At 46.6% G+C, this 21,734-nt stretch overlaps 1 protein-coding gene across 14 annotated transcripts in view; it reads right to left on the bottom strand.

Annotated features, from left to right (window-relative positions):
• MYT1 (myelin transcription factor 1) overlaps positions 1-20,991 on the bottom strand; it is a 115,776-nt gene extending 94,785 nt beyond the window's left edge. For 10 of the 14 annotated variants that reach the window (XM_065566193.1, XM_042858472.2, XM_005309584.5 and 7 more), the window contains exon 1: positions 20,846-20,991. In XM_065566193.1, the coding sequence (XP_065422265.1) occupies positions 20,846-20,870 (25 nt within the window). In that variant the 5' untranslated portion in view covers positions 20,871-20,991. Of the gene's footprint in view, positions 1-15,438; positions 15,960-15,987; positions 16,157-20,845 lie in introns of those variants that run through there. The other 4 variants (XM_042858470.2, XM_005309587.5, XM_005309586.5 and 1 more) reach the window with 4 other exon arrangements.
• Positions 20,992-21,734: the final 743 nt, after the last annotated feature.

The raw sequence follows: 21,734 nt of genomic DNA on the forward strand, positions 1-21,734 counted from the left end.
CTAATCCATTCCTCATGAGTCAAAAATCGAGATTTCAGACAGATTTCTGCTATTTTTGCTCCACCAAATACCCGTGCCCAAGGAACTGGGGAAAATTTCCCTATGAGTCAAGTTGGCAAGGTTCCATAAATCAAATCGGCAGCCAATAGATTTTTGTGTGTGTATATGTTGGATGCCACATCAGTTGCTGAAAGGATAAAGGAGCGGAGAGGCTGGCTTTCAGGCAGATTGCTAAGCAGCCAGTGAACAGACTGGCTGTTCATGCCACTGACGTAAAGTTAGATGACTAAGTGGGCTCCTTCCAAAATGCCAGCTTGTCATTATGATATCAAGCCTTTTCTCTCTCCTGTCATATAAGAAGTGAAAATCTGACACATCAGTGTGTGTCATAGAGTCAAATAGACAGAAGCAATAAGGCATAATGGGAGGTGAGATCATCATGAAATAATCCCTCTCTTGGGGTAACAGCATTACTCAGCACCCTACGACTCTGAGCCTTTGAGAGGGTCAATCCTCTCTCGACAGCGCCCCCCGTTTTCACACTTGGTACGGCTGCTGAAGCGTGTTTCAGTTTTAGGCACGTGCCGTCAATAAATGACCCCATTGGACATTAAAAAGGGAGCCTCAAACAAAAGTACCAGTTTGCCAGTATCATCACACCCTGAGCTGCGCCCAGTTTATTTAAAAGCAAGAAGAATCGGCGACTAGGTTCACTTCATCTTCCTTGTGGTGCCATTTCCAGTGCTCCTGGAGATCCCCTTAATTGAAACGAAATAGGAAAGTGTGATACCTTCATATCTATCGTGTTAGGCTATACGGAGACGCCGCGATCGCTCTTTAAGTGTGAAGTAGAGTTAATAGGCTAATGATTAAGCATTCACACCGGGAAGGGGGAACATGGACGGCGCCAGAAGCCTTCTCTCTGCGGAGCGCTGAAGCAGACAGAACGCCTCCAGGGTGCTGTGGGGAACATGCTTAGAAGAGGCTTTTAGACCTTCTTTATGGGGCTGCACAGAAGTCAATGGCAGCTCAGCTGAGAGCAATGAGAGTTCTGGTTCTGAGGGGCTTGCATAACTGACCGCTTTTAAAGGTGCAGCTTGAACTTTCTCTAGTACTGGCCTCCACCCCAGCTTCTGTGCTCTATGGGGAAAGGCCTGAGAAAAGTCCCCGTGCTGCCCAGCTAGGCTCCTTTTGGGATGTGCAGGACCTCCAGCCAGGCCAGGCCAGGCCATCCCCAGTTGCCTTGGCCTCACAAACACCAACATTCAACTTGTCTGATCAAGCAACCATTGACTGAAGAGTTGATCACTGGGCATGAATCAGAGGCCAGATCGTGCCAAGGCTGGCATGGGTGTGTAAGTTGCCTGTGAGGAGCTGAGGCAGATGGAAAAAGGGCACGAGGACATTCTCTTGTGCTTCCCTGAGTGCAAAGACTGCACCAGGCCAGCAGCCACAAGAATAGCCTTCCTAAAGGGTCAGAGAAAGCAGGACCATTGTGCCCCTTGAGCGGTCCCATCCTGATACCTGGGGAGAGCATACAGCATTATTCAAAAGGATGGCACATTGGCTCCTAGAGCCATTTTCCTTCCTGGGGTAGGAAGCCTCCCATCTCTCCTTCCAGAGCTGTACAACGCTGCACCTCCCCCTGTATGGGGTTCTGAGGTCCGGCCACAATCAAACCTATGTTGTTCTTCACTCTGCAATTGTTACATTCCCAGCAAACACTGAAAGGGCAATATTGCTACATAGGGCTTACTGTACAGGATCAAACCAGGGTCCATCTAGTTCACTGTCCTCGGTGAGTGGCCAGTGCTAGCTGCTGGAGAAGAAGGTGCACGAAACCCTGCAGGTGGCAGTAATCTGATATCCTGGCCCTAGTGAAAGTTCCCTCCTGACCTTTGCTAATTAGAGGTTGTCTCATGTTCTGGAGCATGAAAGTTTATATTTCTTCCAAAATCCCTAAAAAAAACCCCGACACCTTTACTATCCCTGGATATGCTCGTTATCCATTAAAAAAAAAAAACAGTCCTGTTTAGAATCCTGCAAAGTAAGTGATGGATGGAATGAACATGCGAAGAATCCTTTGCCACTCCAGCAGCAATCTGTTTTTCTGCCAGTCAGAAAGCTCCATTCTCAATACCGTGTAGCTGAACGTTTCTAAGGGACGTGTGAGAGGAGATGACAACTCATCGTGGGCTCCTTTGAGACACCTGGGGCAAAGTTAACTGCTCGGGCTGTCATCTTTTCTTGAAAGTAACTACACAGCTTCCAGCCACTTTTTAACAGAGCAGCTCTCTCTGTAGGGCTACCAATCCTTGCCTGTCACTTGTGTTATTGGAGAAAGCATTTCTCTCAGCAAAGCAGCTAGTTGCTCACTTGCTAATTAAATCAAAACGTTGGGCCCACAAACAAACTTTAACTCCACTTGCCAGAAGCTAGTGAGACACAAAGCTTCAAAATTATGGAAAATAGATGTTGTATCAACTGTAGAAATTAAGACTGTCGAATTGCTACTATCCAGCAGACAATACAACTACTGCATCTCTCTCTAGACATTAGCATGAGCTTTCCTTCCAGCCAGGTGTCTATATTAACACCTTAGGAGGTGCTAACTTCTGAAAACACACACACACACACACACACCCTAAGACACTCCACTCTCACCAAATCAGTAATACTTATGTCTTTGCCAGGTAGTTGATCTTCTCTGACTCCTGTGCTTGTGGTTTTTTCAATTGTGACTAGAACAGGGGCTGGGCCTGTGTTGCCACAGGGTGACTCCAGTTTTATGCCAGTGCTATTCTCCTGTGATCAGTCAGTATAATACCAGAGTAAACTGGACCCACTGAAACCAGTTGGGAGTTTTGCTGACAGCTAGCAAAGTAGAGGTAAACCAATGCTGCCTGCCTTTCAGAACCCCACCCAAAACGTGTACCACACCTCCGAGGCAATATTCATTGCACTGTGAGGTATATGTTCTACTTTGATGCATAAGCATTCATGCATAATGGTGATTAAACAGACACATGGAGAACAGAAAGCGAGGATGGAGTTGGAAAGTTACTTCACACGTAAATAAATGCAGGCAAGAGATTGAGGACAGTGGTAACCATGATAAGCCAAAGCAGAAGTAGTCTGGGATGTCACTCTAGACCCCTGAGGGGTTAGCATAGCCTTTTGCAGAGTTTTCCTCCATTGTGTTTCCTATATTTGGAGAAGACCACAAGAGATCCTTATTTGTTATGGTCATAATAAAAAATGTTCTTCCCCTTGGAGCTATTTCACATTCTAGACCCTTTCCCTGTCAAGAAAGGCTAATATTTCAGCCTACATTGTTCCTCTCTTAATTTCTTCCCATTACTCCCAGTTACACCCCTTGGGTACCCTAGATAATTCCATTCCCTCCATGGTGCTTACACCATTATGGATGGTTCTCACATCCCATCGGAGGCCACATCTACACCAGGAGTGCTTGTTGGTATAATATACAGTATTCCTATACCAGGAAAGCAATACAGTTTATACTAGCAGAGCTCACACGCTGTTACCAATATAGCCCGGATCACACACACTCTGAGTGAGGCAAGCTATTTTGCTAAAGGCACGGTTGACATTAGGAGCTTCCGATGGCATGGCTATGTCTGTCACAAATCACACCTCTTCACACCCTTGACCGACGTAAGTATGCCCCAGAGGTCTGTAGTTTAGACAGAAGTCACTGTTTAGCCAACTGACACACAAATTTTCCTTTGCACTTTCCTCATAAATTAATCCCTCCAGTCCCCTGATCATTTCCCTCGCTCTTTTCTGGGCTCCAACCAATGAGTCAATAGGTTTCCTGTAATATGGAGAATGCAGATTGATAATAACAACAGCATCAGAATTCTTAATTGAGCTCATGGCCAGGGCTCGCTTACAGACTTGCTTTTCTAGTGTTTGGGCCAGTTCCTACTGGAGTCAATAGGAGCGATACCGGCACCACAGTGTTACAGAGATAGGTCAGAACCAAGACACCCAATCAGCACAGTTCCAGGTGCTGTGGGAGATTTGTTTTTTTGCCCAATCCGCTCCCTTTGCATCATTAGGGCAGAGCAAAGGGGAGCTGAAAGCTCCCATAACACCCTTGCTGGGAAAACCCTCAGCCTAAGGGAGTCTCTAGAAGTGTAAAGCTGACAAAACAAGCTCCTAGGCCAGCGTTTCTCAAACTGGGGTCGCCGCTTGTGTAGGGAAAGCCCCTGGCGGGCCGGGCCGCTTTGTTTACCTGCCCCGTCCACAGGTCCGGCCAATCGCGGCTCCCACTGGCCGTGGTTCGCCGCTGCAGGCCAATGGGAGCTGCTGGAAGCGACGGCCAGTATGTCCCGCAGCCAGTGGGAGCCACGATTGGCTGGACCTGCAGACGGGGCAGATAAACAAACTGGCCCGGCCCGCCAGGGGCTTTCCCTACAAAAGCAGCAACCTCAGTTTGAGAAACACTGTCCTATGATTTCCTCCACATAGCCCCAACAGTCCCCCATCCCAACTGTGATGCATCAAGCAGCAGAACCTGTGCAAGGCAGAGAATCTGCCCCACCAACTTAGACTCAGACATTGAGGTTAGACGGGACCATCACGATAATCTAATCTGACCTCCTGCACACTGCAGGCCACAGAACCTCACCCACCAACTCCTGCAATGGGCCTATAATCTCTGGCTGAGTTACTAGAGCCCTCAAATCTTGATTTAAAGACGTCAAGTTACAGAGAATCCACCATTTACTCTAGTTCAAACCAGTGAGTGACCCAAGCCCCATGCTGCAGAGGAAGGTGAAAAGCCCCCAGAGACTCTGCCAATCTGACCTGGGAGAAAATTCCTTCCTGACTCAAAATATGGCAGCCCTGTTGCTCGCATGCTCAGAGTGTGAGACCCACCAGCCAGACACTTGGGAAAGAATTCTCTGCAGTAATCAGAGCCCTCCCCTCTAGTGTCTTATCTCTGCCTGTTGGAGATATTTGCTAATAGGAGTCACGGATGGGCCATATGCCATTATAGGCAACTTCACAACTAGTGCCTATATGTACAAATAGGCTGAACCAAAACTTGTGTTCCAAACACCCCGAGCATGGAGAAATTTTGGATTGGGATCCACATCTTTGTGGCACTAGTCCATCTCTAGTGTTTGGTTACCACGAGTCTGCAAGTCCTTGGGGCGGCCTCCCTCTAGGTTACACGGGGAAGCCCAAATTTGAAATGTGAGTGCCCAGATGGGAGAGCAAAATTCTGAATTTAGATGCTACAATTGATATTTAGAGTTCTTCCAAGGGATGCTGGGTGCCCAAATGCTGATCTGAGTGCTCACATGCAAGATTTGGATTTCCAAAATTGGGTCCCAAATGCCTTCCTGCTAGATAAACCATTCCTTTTCTCCTAGCAGAACTCCCCCTCTTCAGGCTCAAGAGAAATGAAGAGTCACGGGTGCTGGAAATATGGCAAATTCAGATTCTAGGACATTTTAGGCCATTCAAACCATCCAAAGCAGTTGGTGACATTCTATTTAATTATCTTATGTGCAACATACAGGCATTTATATGTAATTATTTTGGCTAGAAAACTCAGCAAGCTTTACATAGCCATCCCGGGGACAAGTGCACAGTATATCTATTCAATGTCAAATGGTTGCGTTTGAGAGATTAAAAAAAATAAAATAAAATTAAGCACACAGTAAGGGTTACCTGCAGATTAAGCCAGTGATACCTTGGGTTTTAAGTAGTGTATATATGAAACCTCCCCCAGAGACATCTCATGTACCTTATAACAACACTCACTATGGGAGCTCCATAACGTGGGTTTTGAATTCATTTCTGCAGAATACACCTGACTCCTAAGCTGGCAGAGAACACTTAGGTAAACAAGTCTGAGGTGCTGTTGCAAGAGACAGTTTTATTTCTAATCTTTTGCTTTCGAACAGGCTCTGATCAAACCCACTAGAGTAGCCCAGCCTCAGTTGGAAAGGCCAGGGACAGGGCAGCTTGCCCTAAATGCATCTATTCCAGCTCCAAATCATAGAATATCAGGGTTGGAAGGGACCTCAGGAGGTCATCTAGTCCAACCCCCTACTCAAAGCAGGACCAATCCCCTGACAGATTTTTGCCCCAATCCCTAAATGACCTCCTCAAGGACTGAACTCACAACCCTCAGTTTAGCAGGCCAATGTTCAAACCACTGAGCTATCTCAAATAGTTTCAAGGTGGTAGGTTTCTTTTTTTGCCTAAGTCCCACTGCAGTTATATTTAATTGGCGCAAAGGCAGCTTATGCAGCAGTTCTGGAAACATATTGTTTTACAGCATATTGGATAAATGTATCTTAACAGCTCGAGATTGATTTCTTTTATACAGCGGAAGAAGGGAAAATAGCATGCCCTAAGTTGCGTCTGTTCCAAGGAGTTGCCTGTACCATTTGTACTCTAAACATTAGTCATCAAAGGCGTGAACTCATATATTATGTATGGGAAGTAGAGTTTTCAGTCTTCTGCAAAAAGGAATCTCCAACGTTTGGTATTTTGTTAGCATGCTGGCACCATATGGCTCTCCCCTGCTGATATCCTTTCACACCAGAACTTTATGTTCAGATGCTTTAGTTAATATTTTACCCAGCAAGCATAAACAGGATGCAGAGACTGCCGACGACAGCAACCTCCTTTTTAAACTAGGTACCTGTGTTACTCTTGAAAGATTCTTTCAGCAAGTGGTTTACTGAGCACATAAGTTTTTTCCTCGGGGTCTGAACTGAGTTGTTTACTACATCTGTGTTATCAGACAAAACACAGGCAGCAACCCCAAAAGGACTTTCTTTTTAATCCGTTTTATTGTGAGCAAGAGCAACATTGGGTACATTCAAATATGCTGTATGTGGGTCTAAGGATGTCTCCCTCCTTGGTTTTTATTTTGATAGGACTTAGCCCTGCAAGATACTGTGAGCCATTATCTACAGCTGAAATCAATGTAAGTTGAGAACACTAAGCACCTCCCAGTCTTAGTCTGCTCCACTGACTGCTCCTTAGGGCTCTGCTTTCTGCTGCCTGCTACTCGCTATATGGTGTTAGGCATTTATCCACTTGAAAAGGCTTTATTGGAGTTGTAAAGTGCTGCTTTCAAACAGAAGAAATAGATTTCTTACAACCTTCCATTTTGGGACAGACGTAAATTCTCCCCTCCCGCAAAGCAAATTCGAGGGCAAAAACATGCCTTCTTGACTTAGGTAAAACTCTCTGACTTTGAGGGATGTTTATCCTAAGTAAGGACGGAAGGCCTAAATTGTCAAAAAGTAATCAATGATTTTAGGCGCTCATCTTTAAACACCTTAAAGAGGTCCAATTTTCACAGGATGTGGAATCCCTTTAAAACATCTTCAAGTGGCTACTCGAAAAATCACTATTTTGAAACTGACTAAAAGATTGTGTCCCTAACTGTTACATTTCGATTTTTTTTTTTAATTCTGCAATATTCATAAAACAACCAGGGCTTAACAGCTGTCTTTCAGCCTGCACTCTTATTAATGAGAATATTGTCAGAATGGAAATCAGGTCACAAATGTTTAATACTTCCTTTAAAAAGTCTTCAGCTTCTTTAAAGAGTTCCACTAATCCCAAACATGACAGATGTACAAGGCAGTTTTGCTTGGGGCAGATTAAAATTCTCTTTTTTTGCTCTTTCATTCGGTCTGATTCAAATAACATTGCAATTTTTTAAAAGATCTGCTGACTTCAAAATTTAAAAAAGTGGAAAAAAGAAAAGAATAAAAGGTGACCAGGAAAGACCAGTGTGATCACAATAAAAGCAAATGTATTACTGATAACATAAAAAAGGAAGGGGTGGGGGGAAGAGTTGGAGCCCATATACAGGTTAGCACTAAAGCTTTCTGTTAAAGATAAAACGGGGACCTTTTCAAACTATATTTTTCCATTTGAAAGTGTTTATTAATCTATTCTCTCTGAAGCAAAAAGTTCAATGAAAGACAAAGATCAAAGGCATTTTAATTCAGGTGAAAATTATTATATTTTCCATTTTCGTTTTGTTTTATAAAAAGAAAAAGGGCAGTATTAAAGCAATGTGTCACTTATTTTATTTTAAAGACTTGACAATTGCTTGAAATACTCTAACCACAGAGACACTGATCTCCTTCTCTTCCAACATACCATTTATCAGTAAAAAGTGTGCTCAAGTGTTCACAGAACCCCCATTTGCCTTTCTCCCCTCCTTTCCACACTACACTGGACTTTTGCCAAGACCTTCACTATAGAGGCTTTCAAAGTCACAATTTCCCCTTGCTTCAGCTTTTCCTCCAAAGTTTACCACCACAAACAGGCAACGCACAGGGGCAACTCTGAGGCAGGCAGTACAGTGGGTATCGGAAGACAGTATTCCAGGGGTGATCTACTGGAACCAAACATGAAACCCTGGACCCGTCTTCTACTGGACAGGCACTAGTTTGTTGTAAACAGACAACTCCTGGGTCCATATGCATCTAACTCCCATGGGTCTGAGTAGTGACTAGTTCCTAGCTCTGGGTCTCTCAGGCATGCTCCCAAGTGCAGGCCCCATGCCGAACACTCTAAGGCAGTGGGACCCTGCTGTCTAGCTGCCTTAGGCCCCAGAACCTGTGCCTCAGCCCTTCCAAGCCACCAGGTGGTTAGATACATTCTCCCAGAGTCCATCCAGCTGTGGGAGCTCTGGTTTCTTGTTAAGGGACAATGGGGCAGGTAAGCAAGGAACACAAGCTTAGTAGAGCAATTAAACCACTGATACTTCGCTCTTAACAAGCCACACTAGAGAGTTAGAGATTTTGAAGGAAGCAGGGAATCTGAATGCAACCCTCTGGTCCCCAGGATAAAATCCTGGCCTCCCCCAAATCCGTGGCAAAACTGGAAAGTTTGGACAATATGAGTGTCACCCTGTGTGGAGTTTCCATGGGCTCATCCAGCCAATGTGATATGCACACACGTCAAGGGAATGCCAACCTGTCAGAGAAGGCAAGGGGCACAGCCCTCATAACCCATGAATATCCTACCAATCTCTGACTATTCACAGAGGGCTGATACCTGGGGGCAGAACCCTATTTCTCTCACAATATTCCCTACTGGATCTCTCTTCCACCCTAATAGCCCACGGTAGAGAGAGTGCAGCCTCGTGGTTCTGTCTGGGCTTGCCAGAAGCCCTCCACACCCCTCAAGCCTACAGCAGGTTTGAGAAGCAAGTAGCATCAAAAGATAAGGCTGAAAATGTCTTATGCAGGGAATTGGAAATCCCAGTGAGTTTTGGGAGAGGCTGATACTGTGGAGATCAGTTTCATGCCTCACCTCCCAACCCCAAAGGCAGAGTGACAAATGTGCAGATATCCCATGTAAGCAACTTCAGAAGCAGAGGAAGGGTAGATAATACCGTCCGTAGAAGAGACTATAGGAAATCTGGGGACTATATAACGAGTTGCAACTAGTTTCCATGGACTCACCCCATCAAGATGATACATTTGCATCCTTCTCTCTCGGTCCCACACACACCTACCTGCCTCTCTTCATCACCCCCAGCAAAAGATATGACAAAGGAGTGGATTTTCTTTTTGCCATTGGAAAAAGTGTGGCCCTTATCCCTTAATTACATTTTTGGTAGGTAGCGAGAGTCCTTGGGGAAGGGTGATGTACCAATGCATGCATTGTTGCTTTTTACAGATCCAGACTAAGGCCTTGGCTACACTTACCCGCTAGTTCGGCGGCTGGCAATCGAACTTCTGGGTTCGACTTATCGCGTCTAGTCTGGACGCGATAAGTCGAACCCGGAAGTGCTCGCCGTCGACTGCGGTACTCCAGCTCGGCGAGAGGAGTACCGCGGAGTCGACGGGGGAGCCTGCCTGCCGAGTGTGGACCAAGGTAAGTTCGAACTAAGGTACTTCGAACTTCAGCTACGTTATTCACGTAGCTGAAGTTCCGTACCTTAGTTCGAATTAGGGGGTTAGTGTAGACCTGGCCTAACACAGCTACCCATCTGATACTTGACACAATGCATGCATTCTTACTCTAGCAGTAGTTCTTTAGAAGTGAATTAGTCTGCAGGTACAGCCTGGCTTCTTTATTCATAGCATGATATCCCCAACCCTCCAAGCTACTAAAACTCATTGAAAGATCAAGTCCCCTTGTAGAGTCAAATAACTTTCAAGTTGCTACAATGTTCTTTATAAACTGATGTTTAGTGGTGCCTTGCTTCAAAAGCTGCCCCAATCCAGCCCAGAGGTGGCTGCCTTTCAGTGGTGGGTGAAGTGATGTCTAGGACTTAGGTCCTGTGCCCAGTACCTAACCTTTCTGTGCTTCGACTGCCTTAGCTTCAGAACAGGGGCATTAATACCACTTTATTGGCTTTTGAAATCCCTGGACAAGAGCAACGTACTATTCACGGGTATTATTATCCTTTGTAAAGTTTACAATGTATTCACGATCCTACGTCTAGAAACGTACAATGAGAAGGAGGTAGTTACCGCTAACAGATCTAAGTGGAGTCTGTCTGTCTAGGTTAATACCCAGAGCTCATGGCCAGGATAAGGACAATTTCCTCCCTCTGATCCTGTCCACCTGTCCTTGAAACATTCAGTAACTGCTGCTCTAGCCCCGAGCTAGAGCGAGACAGCCACCGGCTCTTTTCACCGAAAACCTCCCGGCTTTCAGGAGTTAGTTCGTGCTCTTTCGAGCAGCGCTGACTTTCTCCGGGGTGGGTCTGCCACCCTCCTTGCAGGCAGACGGAACAGGCCCATCCCCTTTTGCAATTCAACCCAAACATCTGACCTCACAGCTGCAGGGGTAACGCGCTACGCCTTTGCGCCGGCTGACTTTCCGCTTTCTGGGAAATGCGGTGTGTGTCTGTCGGGATGAGTTCACCCGAGCCGAGGCCACTGCCGACATTTACTGGAAGCTCGCATTGCAAAGCCAGACACACACACACACACACACACACACACACACACACACACAGTTATTCCTCTGCCTTAGAGGCCGACTCTCCCCCTTGGGACTGGAGATTGGTTCCCCTTTGCAGGGAGCAGCATGAACTGACACGTGCAGGGAGCAGAACGGATCAAGCCAGGTCGTCTTCCCAACTCCAGATCACAACATATTTTTCACACGGTGGGATTGGGGGGTGGGGTGGAGAAAACTGCTTCTAGCCAGGCGAAGCAAAAGCTTTGAAAATGACCCCCCCCCTCCCGGTGGAAATGCAAGGGAACAGAACGCGCACACACCGGGCTAGGTAGATCAGGGGACCGGGCTAGGTAGATCAGAGGGTTCAAGTGTTTTCAAAATGTCTGAGTAAAATGGCAGCTGGTCTGACGCGCTGCACACGCAGCTCAGGCCGGCGGGGGGGGGGGGGGGGGGGGAGGGATCAGATGACTTCCAGTAATAATTCAAAAGCTTTCTCCGGCTTCTTCCGGCAAGTCTGTGTGATCTGGTTACAATGATGTTCACCAGCAGACCTGGCCAGGCAGCCGCTCCGCGCTTGAAGGCCGCAATCCGCAATCCATAAATAACTTTTTTTTAAAAATGTAACAGCGCGGAAGGGTTATTTTATTTTATTTTGCTGGCAATGGTGCCAAGACAGCGTCAAAACGGGCATGCAACCAGCTAGGGAGCAATGCACCCCCCCACCCCCCCCAGACAGGGGAATCCTAGATACAATCGGACAGACTGGGGAGGTAGGTAGCGGTGTAACTTGACATCTTAAATGCACTCGGAATGGAGCTTCTGAACAGTGCAGCGCGCTCCCCCTGCCAATTGAGAATACATGGGGGGGGGGGGGGAGGAAAGGGGGTGTTAAAAGTACAGGGGCCGGGTTCGGCTCCCACTTTCAGATCAGGAGTAACTCCAGTGTCAGGGGAGGAAGAGCAAGCCCCATGGCTAGAGCTGTTGGATGTATTCCTCCCCCCCCCCCCCCAGCTCTCCCAGCTACGGGACTCAGCCCCGTTATTAGAGGCTCCACGTGCCTCCCTCTCCTCCAAAACCTACAGCGGGCACGTAGCCAGCCCGCCCCACCGGCCTGAGGCTGGCACTCCGAGCCCCGGACTTTCTGCCTCATTGCTTTTCCCCTGGAGTCAGCCTGGCCCTGCCCACACACAAGCGCTCCCCTGTGCCACTCCTGACCCTGCCCTGCAGTTTACTGCTTTGATTAAGTCCCACCTAGCGAGCAGCTCTGCCCAGCGGGGTTATTCTCAAGGATCATTACTGTCCTCAGCTCCCCGGTTTGAAGTCACCTGGTCCTGCTGTTCCCCTCATGCCCCCAGCCTCGTGGGATGAGCCGTATGAAATCAGCAGTTGGCCAGCGCCAATAACGCAAACCAACCAGCATCAAACAACTCAGGGAGGCACAAAGGCAAACAGGTACCCAGAGGCCAGCCTGGCACACCGCAACGGGACAGCCAGCAGCATTGGCCTGGCAGTCGAGCCACCCACTGCAGAGCCCCCGAGAGTCCAACTGGGAGCTGAAGTTTATTAGTTTCACGCATCTTAGGTCTCTAACCACCGCCCCCCCCCACACGTCAGTGTTATTCACCTAGCGTCTGTACAGATATTTATAGACACTGGAGTAAAGGGGAGGGGGAGATGCGTAGGGGGGCAGGAGGCTGTAATGTTGGCGTAAGAGATAAAGGTGGGAAATATTTCATAGAATATCAGGGTTGGAAGGGACCTCAGGAGGTCATCTAGTCCACCCCCCTGCTCAAAGCAGGACCAATCCCCAACTAAATCTAAGGAATTAGACCAAGGCATTATTTTTGCGTGGCTCGGAAATTCCCACCAGACTATTTTTTAAAAGGGATTTTATAAAGGGGAGAGTGCGGGTGGGAGAAAGTTGGGGGGGGGGGTTGAGGTCACTGTCTTATTGAATTGGGGACCTTGTTGTCAAAAGGTGAAATTCACCCCTGTTTAGAGAAGCAGCAGGAAACCCCCGATTTAAGTGATGCATCTGGGCCTTGGGACAGGGGTAAGTCCGCCCCCCCGGAACAGGAAGAACCGGGCCAGGGGCGCTGGTAGCAGGGAACCCGTGTGGAAGTTAAACAGGGGAGCGAGGACTGGCCCTATGTTCTCTTTCATCCGGATTAAAACCGGTCTCCACCTTGCAGGAGCCCACGTGCGAGTTGTGGCGTAGCTGCATTTCTGATGACTGCACTGACCCCCCCCCACACACACACACCCCGGACTGTCGTGCAGTTAAAAGGTTAGCGAAGAGCCATGAAGGGCGATCAGATGATGCCTTCCACGAGACTGCCTCCTCTTATAACAAACCTGGCTACAACGGGCTTGGTGAAGCGGGTCGGTTTTACACGTGCGCCTCTAGAAACATCCCATTCTCGGAGCTTAAAAAATACCACCACCCACAAACCAATGGAGACTTCAAGGAGGCTGGGCAGATATCTGGGAGGGACAGAAGGGGGGCTGCCTGCAGAGCTACTCTGATAAAACACCGGTGTTGTCTTCCCCCATTTAGCCCCAGCGTGACTAATATTTATTAATAACCCTCCTTCAAAGGAATCCCATCCAACACCCCCAGGAGACTCGAGGAGGCAGGGATTACAGGACACTGGCGAGATTGCGCTGTTTTCACCCTCTTGGGTGTTGGAACATGCACTTTGTCCTCACTACAAACAGAAGAGAGTTGAGCATGCATCTCCATGTTCTTCTAATAGCACATCCCTCCATGGCTGACCCTCCAAGCTAATGTCGCAAGTGCAGGAGTTGTTACTTGTGGAATAGGATAGCTGGCCCCCACTACAAATAAACTGCGGTGGTCTGTAGCTAGAAGTGCGATCTATACATACACGTCGCCAGTTAGCTGCACATTCAGACAGAATTGCTAATCACAAAACAAACTTTCCCGAGTTCTCTTAAGGGTGAAATAGCTCGTCCCAGCGCCCGAACCTGCCAGCGCCCCTCTGACCATTGTGTATCCTTCAGATCACCCTTCACTCCCTGCCCCGAGAGTGATCTCGGCCTCCACAAGGCACAGGCAAACGGGGAGTGTGTGTGTCAGTCACAGCTTAACCACCAACTTCCCTTAGTTGTTTGGGAGCCTTGAATGCTACAGCTAACAACGACCAACGCCGTCAAATGGGTTTGTGCTTCCTTCCCCTGCAGCAGAGCCTCTGCTCCAATGTGCGCTGCCGCTGGAACAATAAACAGCATCATACAAAGAAGTGTACAGGCGGCATCTTTCCTTCTGGTTTCTATGACAGCATCAGCGACAAACCAGCTATAAACTCTAATTCCTGGGTTCCTCTCGCTCCCCCCTCCCCCTTTTGTCCGCCATTAATTAAAGTGACCATATGGAAAAAGCTGATAATAACAGCAGATGAGCCAACGAGAGAGAGAGGGGGGGGGGAAATAAATAAAAAGAACCGGTAGGGAGACGGGGAGGACTTTGCCTGAAATTGCCTTTCCTGGGGAAAGGATTAGAATACAACAATAGATGGAGGATAAACGCAGCGACAGGGTCTGTTTGTGGCAATGGCTGTCCTGCAAAACTACACACTAGTGCTTCGTAAGTCAGAGAGCAAAGTAGGGGAAGCCCCCCAGACAGCCAGGTCCTGTATCCAAGCCAAGCCCTGAGCGAACGATTCACTTCAGAATAGGGGGCAAGGGAGGATTTCAAGGCAAATATCCTGATGACTCACAACACAAAGGCCTCCTGCCACTAGGTATCGGTTTTGTTCAGTGGTTTATGCCCATCTTATTGTGACTTGCTCTTTTGTTTGCACAGATCACTCGAAGGAAATAACCTTGAACGTGTCTGCGTTTGTGTTTTCCAACTGCTACAAGAGATGGTTTCCTTAGTGATCTCCCTAATATAGAACCACCTTTGCCATCCAGCAAACTGGTCCTTTCACTCCAGCACCCAGGACTGTTTTCACTTGCTGTGCGGACGTTTTGCGGGATTTTTAACTTTTCCTCTTCGGTGAAATTGGTAAAGGGATCACTCAAGTAAAACCTCTGATCAAAGCTAACTAAAAATAAGCCTTCAGCTGTCTTTGTGTCATGGTAAACAGAGAACACGAAAACAAATATGGCATATTTTCCTCATTTCTCCTCACTATAAATAGAGAAGTGGAAAGTAGTCAGAAAAAAGTCTACTCGTTGAAACAGCCAACACATGGTCTTTTAACACCGCACATCAACTTGCTTTTAAATGCATGCAATTTTTAACAGACGCTTTCCTATTTTTTTAACTCATTATCTTCACTTAGTGGAAAGAAAATGCAAAGCTCATTAATGATTTAAGAGTAAGACCCAGCAGACCTAAGATATTGGCCTGCATCTTTTGTACAATGCAAACAAGAACAAAATATGTAAAGATCCCCCCCCCCCTTTCCCCTTCAGTAGTTTGAGAAGAAGAGAAAAAAAAAAAAAGAAAATAAAAACCAGAGCGATCCCAACCTCAGACAGAGACAGTCACAGCATCGGCTCCTGTTCAGTACCTTGGACTGGAAGTTACCATGCAAGATATCCCAGTGAAAAACTATGAAGCTTGCCTTTTTTTCCTTCTCCCTTTACGAAGCTTCTTCTGTTAAAACCACAGTGATTTCTCCTGATAAACATCCACAGATCTCTATGTCCACAGACATATCTGCTCTTCCTTCTTCCAGAAATAGTCAGAAAGTTTCCCAGCTGAATACGATGCTGTCCTCTGCCCCCCTCCCGCCCCCGCTAAAGCTCTCTTCAGTCAGAAGCATAACATATCCACTAGAGTCTCAGAGAAAGAGAGAGAAAGATGGACCTAGGAATAATCATTATCTTAATAAAACCGCCTCGGTTCTCCGATGCAATTTTAAAACAACAAACCCTGCCTCCAAGAGCCAAGCCTGCATGTGTTTACATTAGCTGTGGTCTCCGAGAGCCCCTTCCTCTGCTCTGTACCAATCCAAGGTGAACCCCCCCCCCAGCATTATCTGCCTTTGTCAGCGAAAGAACATAATATTGACTTACCTTTTCCCCACAGCTATTGTCTGCCCCTTTTCAACATGACATCACGGAAAGCAATCATGAAATTTACATGGGGAGGGGGGAGAGGTGGGAGGTGGGGGGGGGGGGAGAGTTGTTGGAGGTTTGCCCACTTCCCTACACCAGTAACACGCGTGTAAGATGGTTTGTTGGTTTCAATTAAATAGCTGATGCTCCTTAGTGTGTGAACTCTTAAGCCTGCTAAAGGCAATGTCTCATTTACTTAATGACCGCTCTCATTAATGGAAATGGCACGGAGGGGGCTTGATGCGCCTTCCCTTTGTAAATACACTACCCATGAACCCTTGGGGTTGCAATATATCTGTTTACTCTCCGAGGTGAAATAAATTTACAGTATAGCATCAAAAAGATGGAACTGCTGACTTTTTGGAGTGGAGAGAGCGAGCGAGCTGGGGCGCTGCTCGACCCCCTCCCCCCCCCGTTTCTACCCCCTCCCCCGCCGCCAGATCCAACAGAAAGGGCCTGATTTTGCCCAAGATGATTCATAATTAATATGCAGAAGAGTTGGGGCTTCTTTTCCGCCAAGCACACACAAGGGCTGCGAATGTTACAACTGCCATCCTCATCCCCCCCTGTGCATTCCCTTCCTATGGTACAGTCCAATAATTTCTAATAGCAACAACCAGGGAATGACAGATGCCCTAGGTTAGCATAGCTACAGCGAAAGTACTTTACAATATTTATTGGTGGTTAGGAAGATGACCTATCATCATAAAGAAGAGACTGGGAAATTTATCGTCTATATGAAACAGGAAGTATTGCATATTAGCCGATGTACATATTCAAGGGCCGGTTGTTATAATGTATCTATTTCTTTTAAAGAAAGAAAGCACCACACACAACGTTCCCAGAAAACACCCCCCCCCCTTTCAAAAAACAGGAAGGGAGGGAGTGATGGATAAGGTTTCAGATGGTTCCATTTGTTTCTTTCCGCTGAAAGCACGAGAATGATCCTTCTAAAAACAGCCCCATAATCTCTTAAGTGTGTGTGTGTGTGTGTGTGTGTGTGTGTGTGTGTGGGGATCGCTTCTTCCTGGAAGCCTTTTTCCCTCCCGGAAAGAGACTCTGCTCCCCCCACCCCATCCAAGAGCTATCATCACAATATCCTCTCCTCTCCCCCCCCGCCCCCATCACCATCCATGAGGTGTGCCATGAAACTGACACGTGCTGTGTGTCCCGGCTCTTGTCAAAGAGACCGTCCTCCCCCCTATGGGCAAGCAAAGACAAAAGTTATCACCTTTCCCCTGTGTTGGACTGGTGCATTAGCACTTTTAATCGGTGTTGATTGTAACTTTGGAAAATCGTGGCGGAAATATGATCCGATTGAATTAAGCTCTTAGCACTGGGGACGGATATTCTGCACTTCCTAGCCTGTCCTCCTCCCCTCCCCTCCCGGAGACGGTGACTCGACTGTCCTCTTAATGACGATTTTAGAACAGGCTGCAGCTCACACATGGACTAAAAAACCCCAGCAGCCTTGAGAGATGCTAGAGGCAGAGAACGGTTGCAGAGTTAGGCAACCAAAGTTGAGTTCGGGGACTGTGGTCCCCCATGGCTGGTCTGGAGGAGACCCTGCCGAGCCAAAGGGATGACCCTCTCCTGCTGGAGCTCGCCCAGGCCCGCACGGACAAAAAAGCCGAGAGAAGACAAAAGTTACAACCTGAGCATTGTCAAACACCCCACTAAAGTCATTTATTCTTCTTCCCAGAGCACGGGGAGCAGCGGACCATCTCGCCTGTGTCCTTTATGGCGCAGTTGTGTGTGCGAGAGATAGAAAAGAAGTAAATGACAATTATTCGGAGATAAATTTCTGCCCTGATATTTCACGTCATAAAAAACAACAACAAAAAGACTGGGCGTGTCATCGTGGGCCCTAATCCTATTCTCATCCAAACCAATGGCATTGATCGTCCTGGGTACCACAAAGGCCCCCAAGGAATAACCTTTAGATACAATTCCATTTTGCCACCCAGCTCCTCACCCGCCACGCCACTATTGGGCCAAAGCCCATGTCCTTTAGTTAGTTATTTTGGACTATTTTTATTCTGAATGGATTGTTTTACGATTTAATGTAACAGCATTCTAATCCTCGAACATTCAGCGTGCCTTGGAAAGAAACCTCCTACAATGCCCATTTCCATGACTGCAGGGCCAACTACTGGCTTTTGCCTGAGCTTCTAAAGCCATTAATATAAAAGGACGAATTCAGCTGAGAGTACTCCTGAAAAGCCATTTTCTATTTCCCTGGGACATGCTGCGAGGACAGGGATATTTTACATCCTAAACCTTTGGCATTCAGAAATTCTATTAAACTCTTATCTCCAGGCAGCAGGCCCGGTGCTACACTGCATCTTCATTGTTCTGCATTCAAGATAGAATCAAAAGGGAGGAATCAGGCGCGATCGGCTTCATTCTGTTAACAATACTGGATGGTACTCTTGGATGCTATTTAATTCAGCCACGTAACGCTAAAACTTGGGAAACAAAAGCAAAGCAGATAGGATGGAAAACAAGAGGAAAAGGTGTTTTTGTGTATGCATATGTGGGTTTAAACACTCTACTTCTAAACTGATTTACCCTGAAACTCCAAAGTCTATACAATTGACTCCTGATGCAAAACCTCAACAGAAAAAAAAAGTTAGTTTGCAAACCGGTAAATCCAAACAAACTAACCTAGATTTAGACGCAAAATAGGACAGTGTACGGCTAGCGTGTATCGTTATCACCAAGATGTTGCTAAAGAGAAACAAAATATTGAGGTTTTTATTATTTTTCTCTTCAACCTAACGTGTTTGTTTTGTTAAACAAAGATAAATTGCTTACCTGCTTAATTTATGCATCGTTAAACAATACATGGCAAACATTGAGAAAACTGGAGGCGTTAGCATATAAAGTTTTCAACTTTTAAAAGCCTCCGTAAAGCTGAGAAAATTAAAGAGAAATCAGGCAAACCCTGGACAATCAGCACTGGTGAAATGGACAGCTCCCGCCATAGTTTATAGGAGCCACTGCCCAGAAACGATTTAGGAACACCCGCCCCTGTGCTAGCTGCTAAAGTTAAGATCACAGCTGAGCAAAACCTTCGAACAACTTACTATCTTCTGTTCTCTTTGAAGTGATCCACATGTCAGACCAAGAAATTACTTGAAGCACAGAATGTTATTAGTTAACTTAAAATTTTTAAAACACAAATGTTATGTTATTTCTGAATTCTAAGTAGCCACTTTTTAATAGAGGAAGAGTTAGTGTATGTGCCACATCTTAAATATGGCTCTTTTCCTTTGAGGTAGAAAAATGATTGGGAAACATTTGAAAATCTGAGGCTGCAAATTGAAACTGACACGTCTACAAGTCATTGATAGGTATCCTACAAAATGAATATGGACAGATTTAACAAACAAACACACACAAAAATGGATTATATTCATTATAAAAAAGCCTGGGTGAGTCCATTAAAACAAATTAAAGGTCTATGTTTGAAGGTGGTTTAAAATACAAGTGCAGTTACTTCTGTATATCCAGACATAAAAATGCTGGACTGCAGTTTACTTGCGTCCTAGAGACTCTCTGCAAGTACTTTAGGTCTCAAACTTTATGCATTTGCAATTGGCACCAATTTCTACGGCTACCAGCTGGGGGTGAAAGATTTTTCTTGTTTCTTTCTGAAAGCTTCGATGCAGATGGGCTGGCTGCCTTAATGCCTCAGACTACAATTAGTGCTGTTGTATGCCGAATAGAAATGGCCAGCATTAATATTGTATATGGAACAGCTGAAGGGTTGGGGAAGAAAGACCTGCCCACTACAGGCCCCTGGCAGATGGAACTCCACCGCACACGTACAAAAACTTTTCATATCCCTCGGTTTCTCTCTCTTGATTTACACAGTTTCCCCAAGGAGAAAACTTCTTTGTCTAAAAAAAAAAATTACAGTTGGAAGATTATTTTTTAAACTACTACTAATTTCTTTAAAGGCACCAACCTCCTTATCAGTCCCATGCACATCTTTGCAATATCAACCCTGCATTTTCTACATGGCATTTAAACACAAAAACAAAACACCACTTGTCTGCATTGTGTCCCGGCAGTGAAGAGCAATCGTTAGGACACTCCATCAACGTCTTAACAGGTTTTAGTCAGCTTTATACTTGAGCTACCGCCTATTTATCCACTAATATGCAAAAGCGGAGAACTCTGGACAAAGCTTTGATGAGAAACAAACAGAGAAAACGATCCCTTACCCGCATCAATTTTTTTTTGCAATAAACCGAATAATTATTAACAACAAAGCATTATCTGGAGTGTAATTTTAGCAAGAGCAGGCGAGAGTCACACACACATTTTCGCCCACGTTTGGAAGAATGGTTAGCTCTAAAAACTTTCGCATCTGAAATTGAGTTTAGTCAATGTCAATTATTTTGAAAGCGAGATTTTTTTTTAAAAGTCAGAATCTCACTTGCTAAATGCAAACACTAGAGATGAAGCTTGGCCTTTAAGGCTGTGAAATGTATTGAATTCAGGAGCTCCTCTGCTGACATGCACTCAACAGAGGAGAATACAGAGAACTGGGATTTTTTTGGGGGGGGGATGCTTGTTTGTTTGTTCCTGGTCTCCCTGACCTATTTCCTTTTCTGAGCCACATACACAAAGCGATTAACATCGAGGCACGCCTGGAAGTTAGTCACTTTCGCCTCCTTTGCTTGGGGCATTGAAAACTGACATGGAACACAGACGCGGAAGAGACCGGCTCAGAAGCTGCAAGGAAGGAAAACAATACCAAAAAGACACAGAAGTCAAAGAAAAGTTTAGAGAGGCTTTTACGAACCAAGGAAAGTTCCACACAGCTTCATCCTTGCTAGCGATTTAGCCACCGCCTCCCCTCCACAAAAAAAAACCAAAACACAACAGCTCAAGTCAGAAGTTACTGCATCCCTGCAAAAAGTTACACTCCAGAGCAAAAACTTATGTGCTTGAGAGGCCCACAGAGCGAGGCCGCCTGGCCAATGGGAGCTCGCCGAGCTGCTAATTACAAATCAAGGCTGCCTGCGCGGCGGCCAATCCCAGCTCTGCAGACCCGGAGCCGCGGCACAATTGTTCTCCGGGCTGGAGACAATGGGGAGCTGCCGCCTCCGACTGAGCATGCGCCGCGAGAGCCTAGCCTGGAGCTGTTGCTTCGGTGCAAACTCTCCTGCAACCGAGTATTTCGGCTGGAGCGTGCAGGGGCATCAACGGGGACACCAGCGGCTGTCCGATGTAAGCAGCGAGGCTCTGTGGATTTAAAAACACACCCAGCAGCAGCAGGGCTACTTAAGGCTTTGCTTAGGAGAGTGTGTGTGTGTGTTGGGGGGGATATGTTCTCTCCTCCAGGTGTCCTGGGGTAATTTCAGTGCTTCTGCTCACATTTTTCCTAGGCACGTGGGAAAAGTCTCCCCCCGCCTCTGCTTTGCCACTGGAAGCAGGAAAAAGGGGTTCCCCCCCCAAAGGGATGCCAATGGTAGGACATGGACGCTGGAGCTGTGTGGGCCCCCTTGTCCGATGCCACCAGCATCCCATGGTTGAAACAGACTCATCCGGCCGCCTGGAGTCTTTGTCACAGAAATGTAGTCTCCAAATGGAGGTGGTGGGGTGTTGGATGCTTTCTCCCTGCTGTCCCAAATGGGTCAGTCCTGGCCTCTCTGTAACCGGGTAACTCAGGTTATCCTTAAAAGCAACGA

This window comes from Chrysemys picta, chromosome 13 (assembly GCF_011386835.1).
Source record: "Chrysemys picta bellii isolate R12L10 chromosome 13, ASM1138683v2, whole genome shotgun sequence".
In the NCBI taxonomy this organism is placed as follows: Eukaryota; Metazoa; Chordata; order Testudines; family Emydidae; genus Chrysemys; species Chrysemys picta.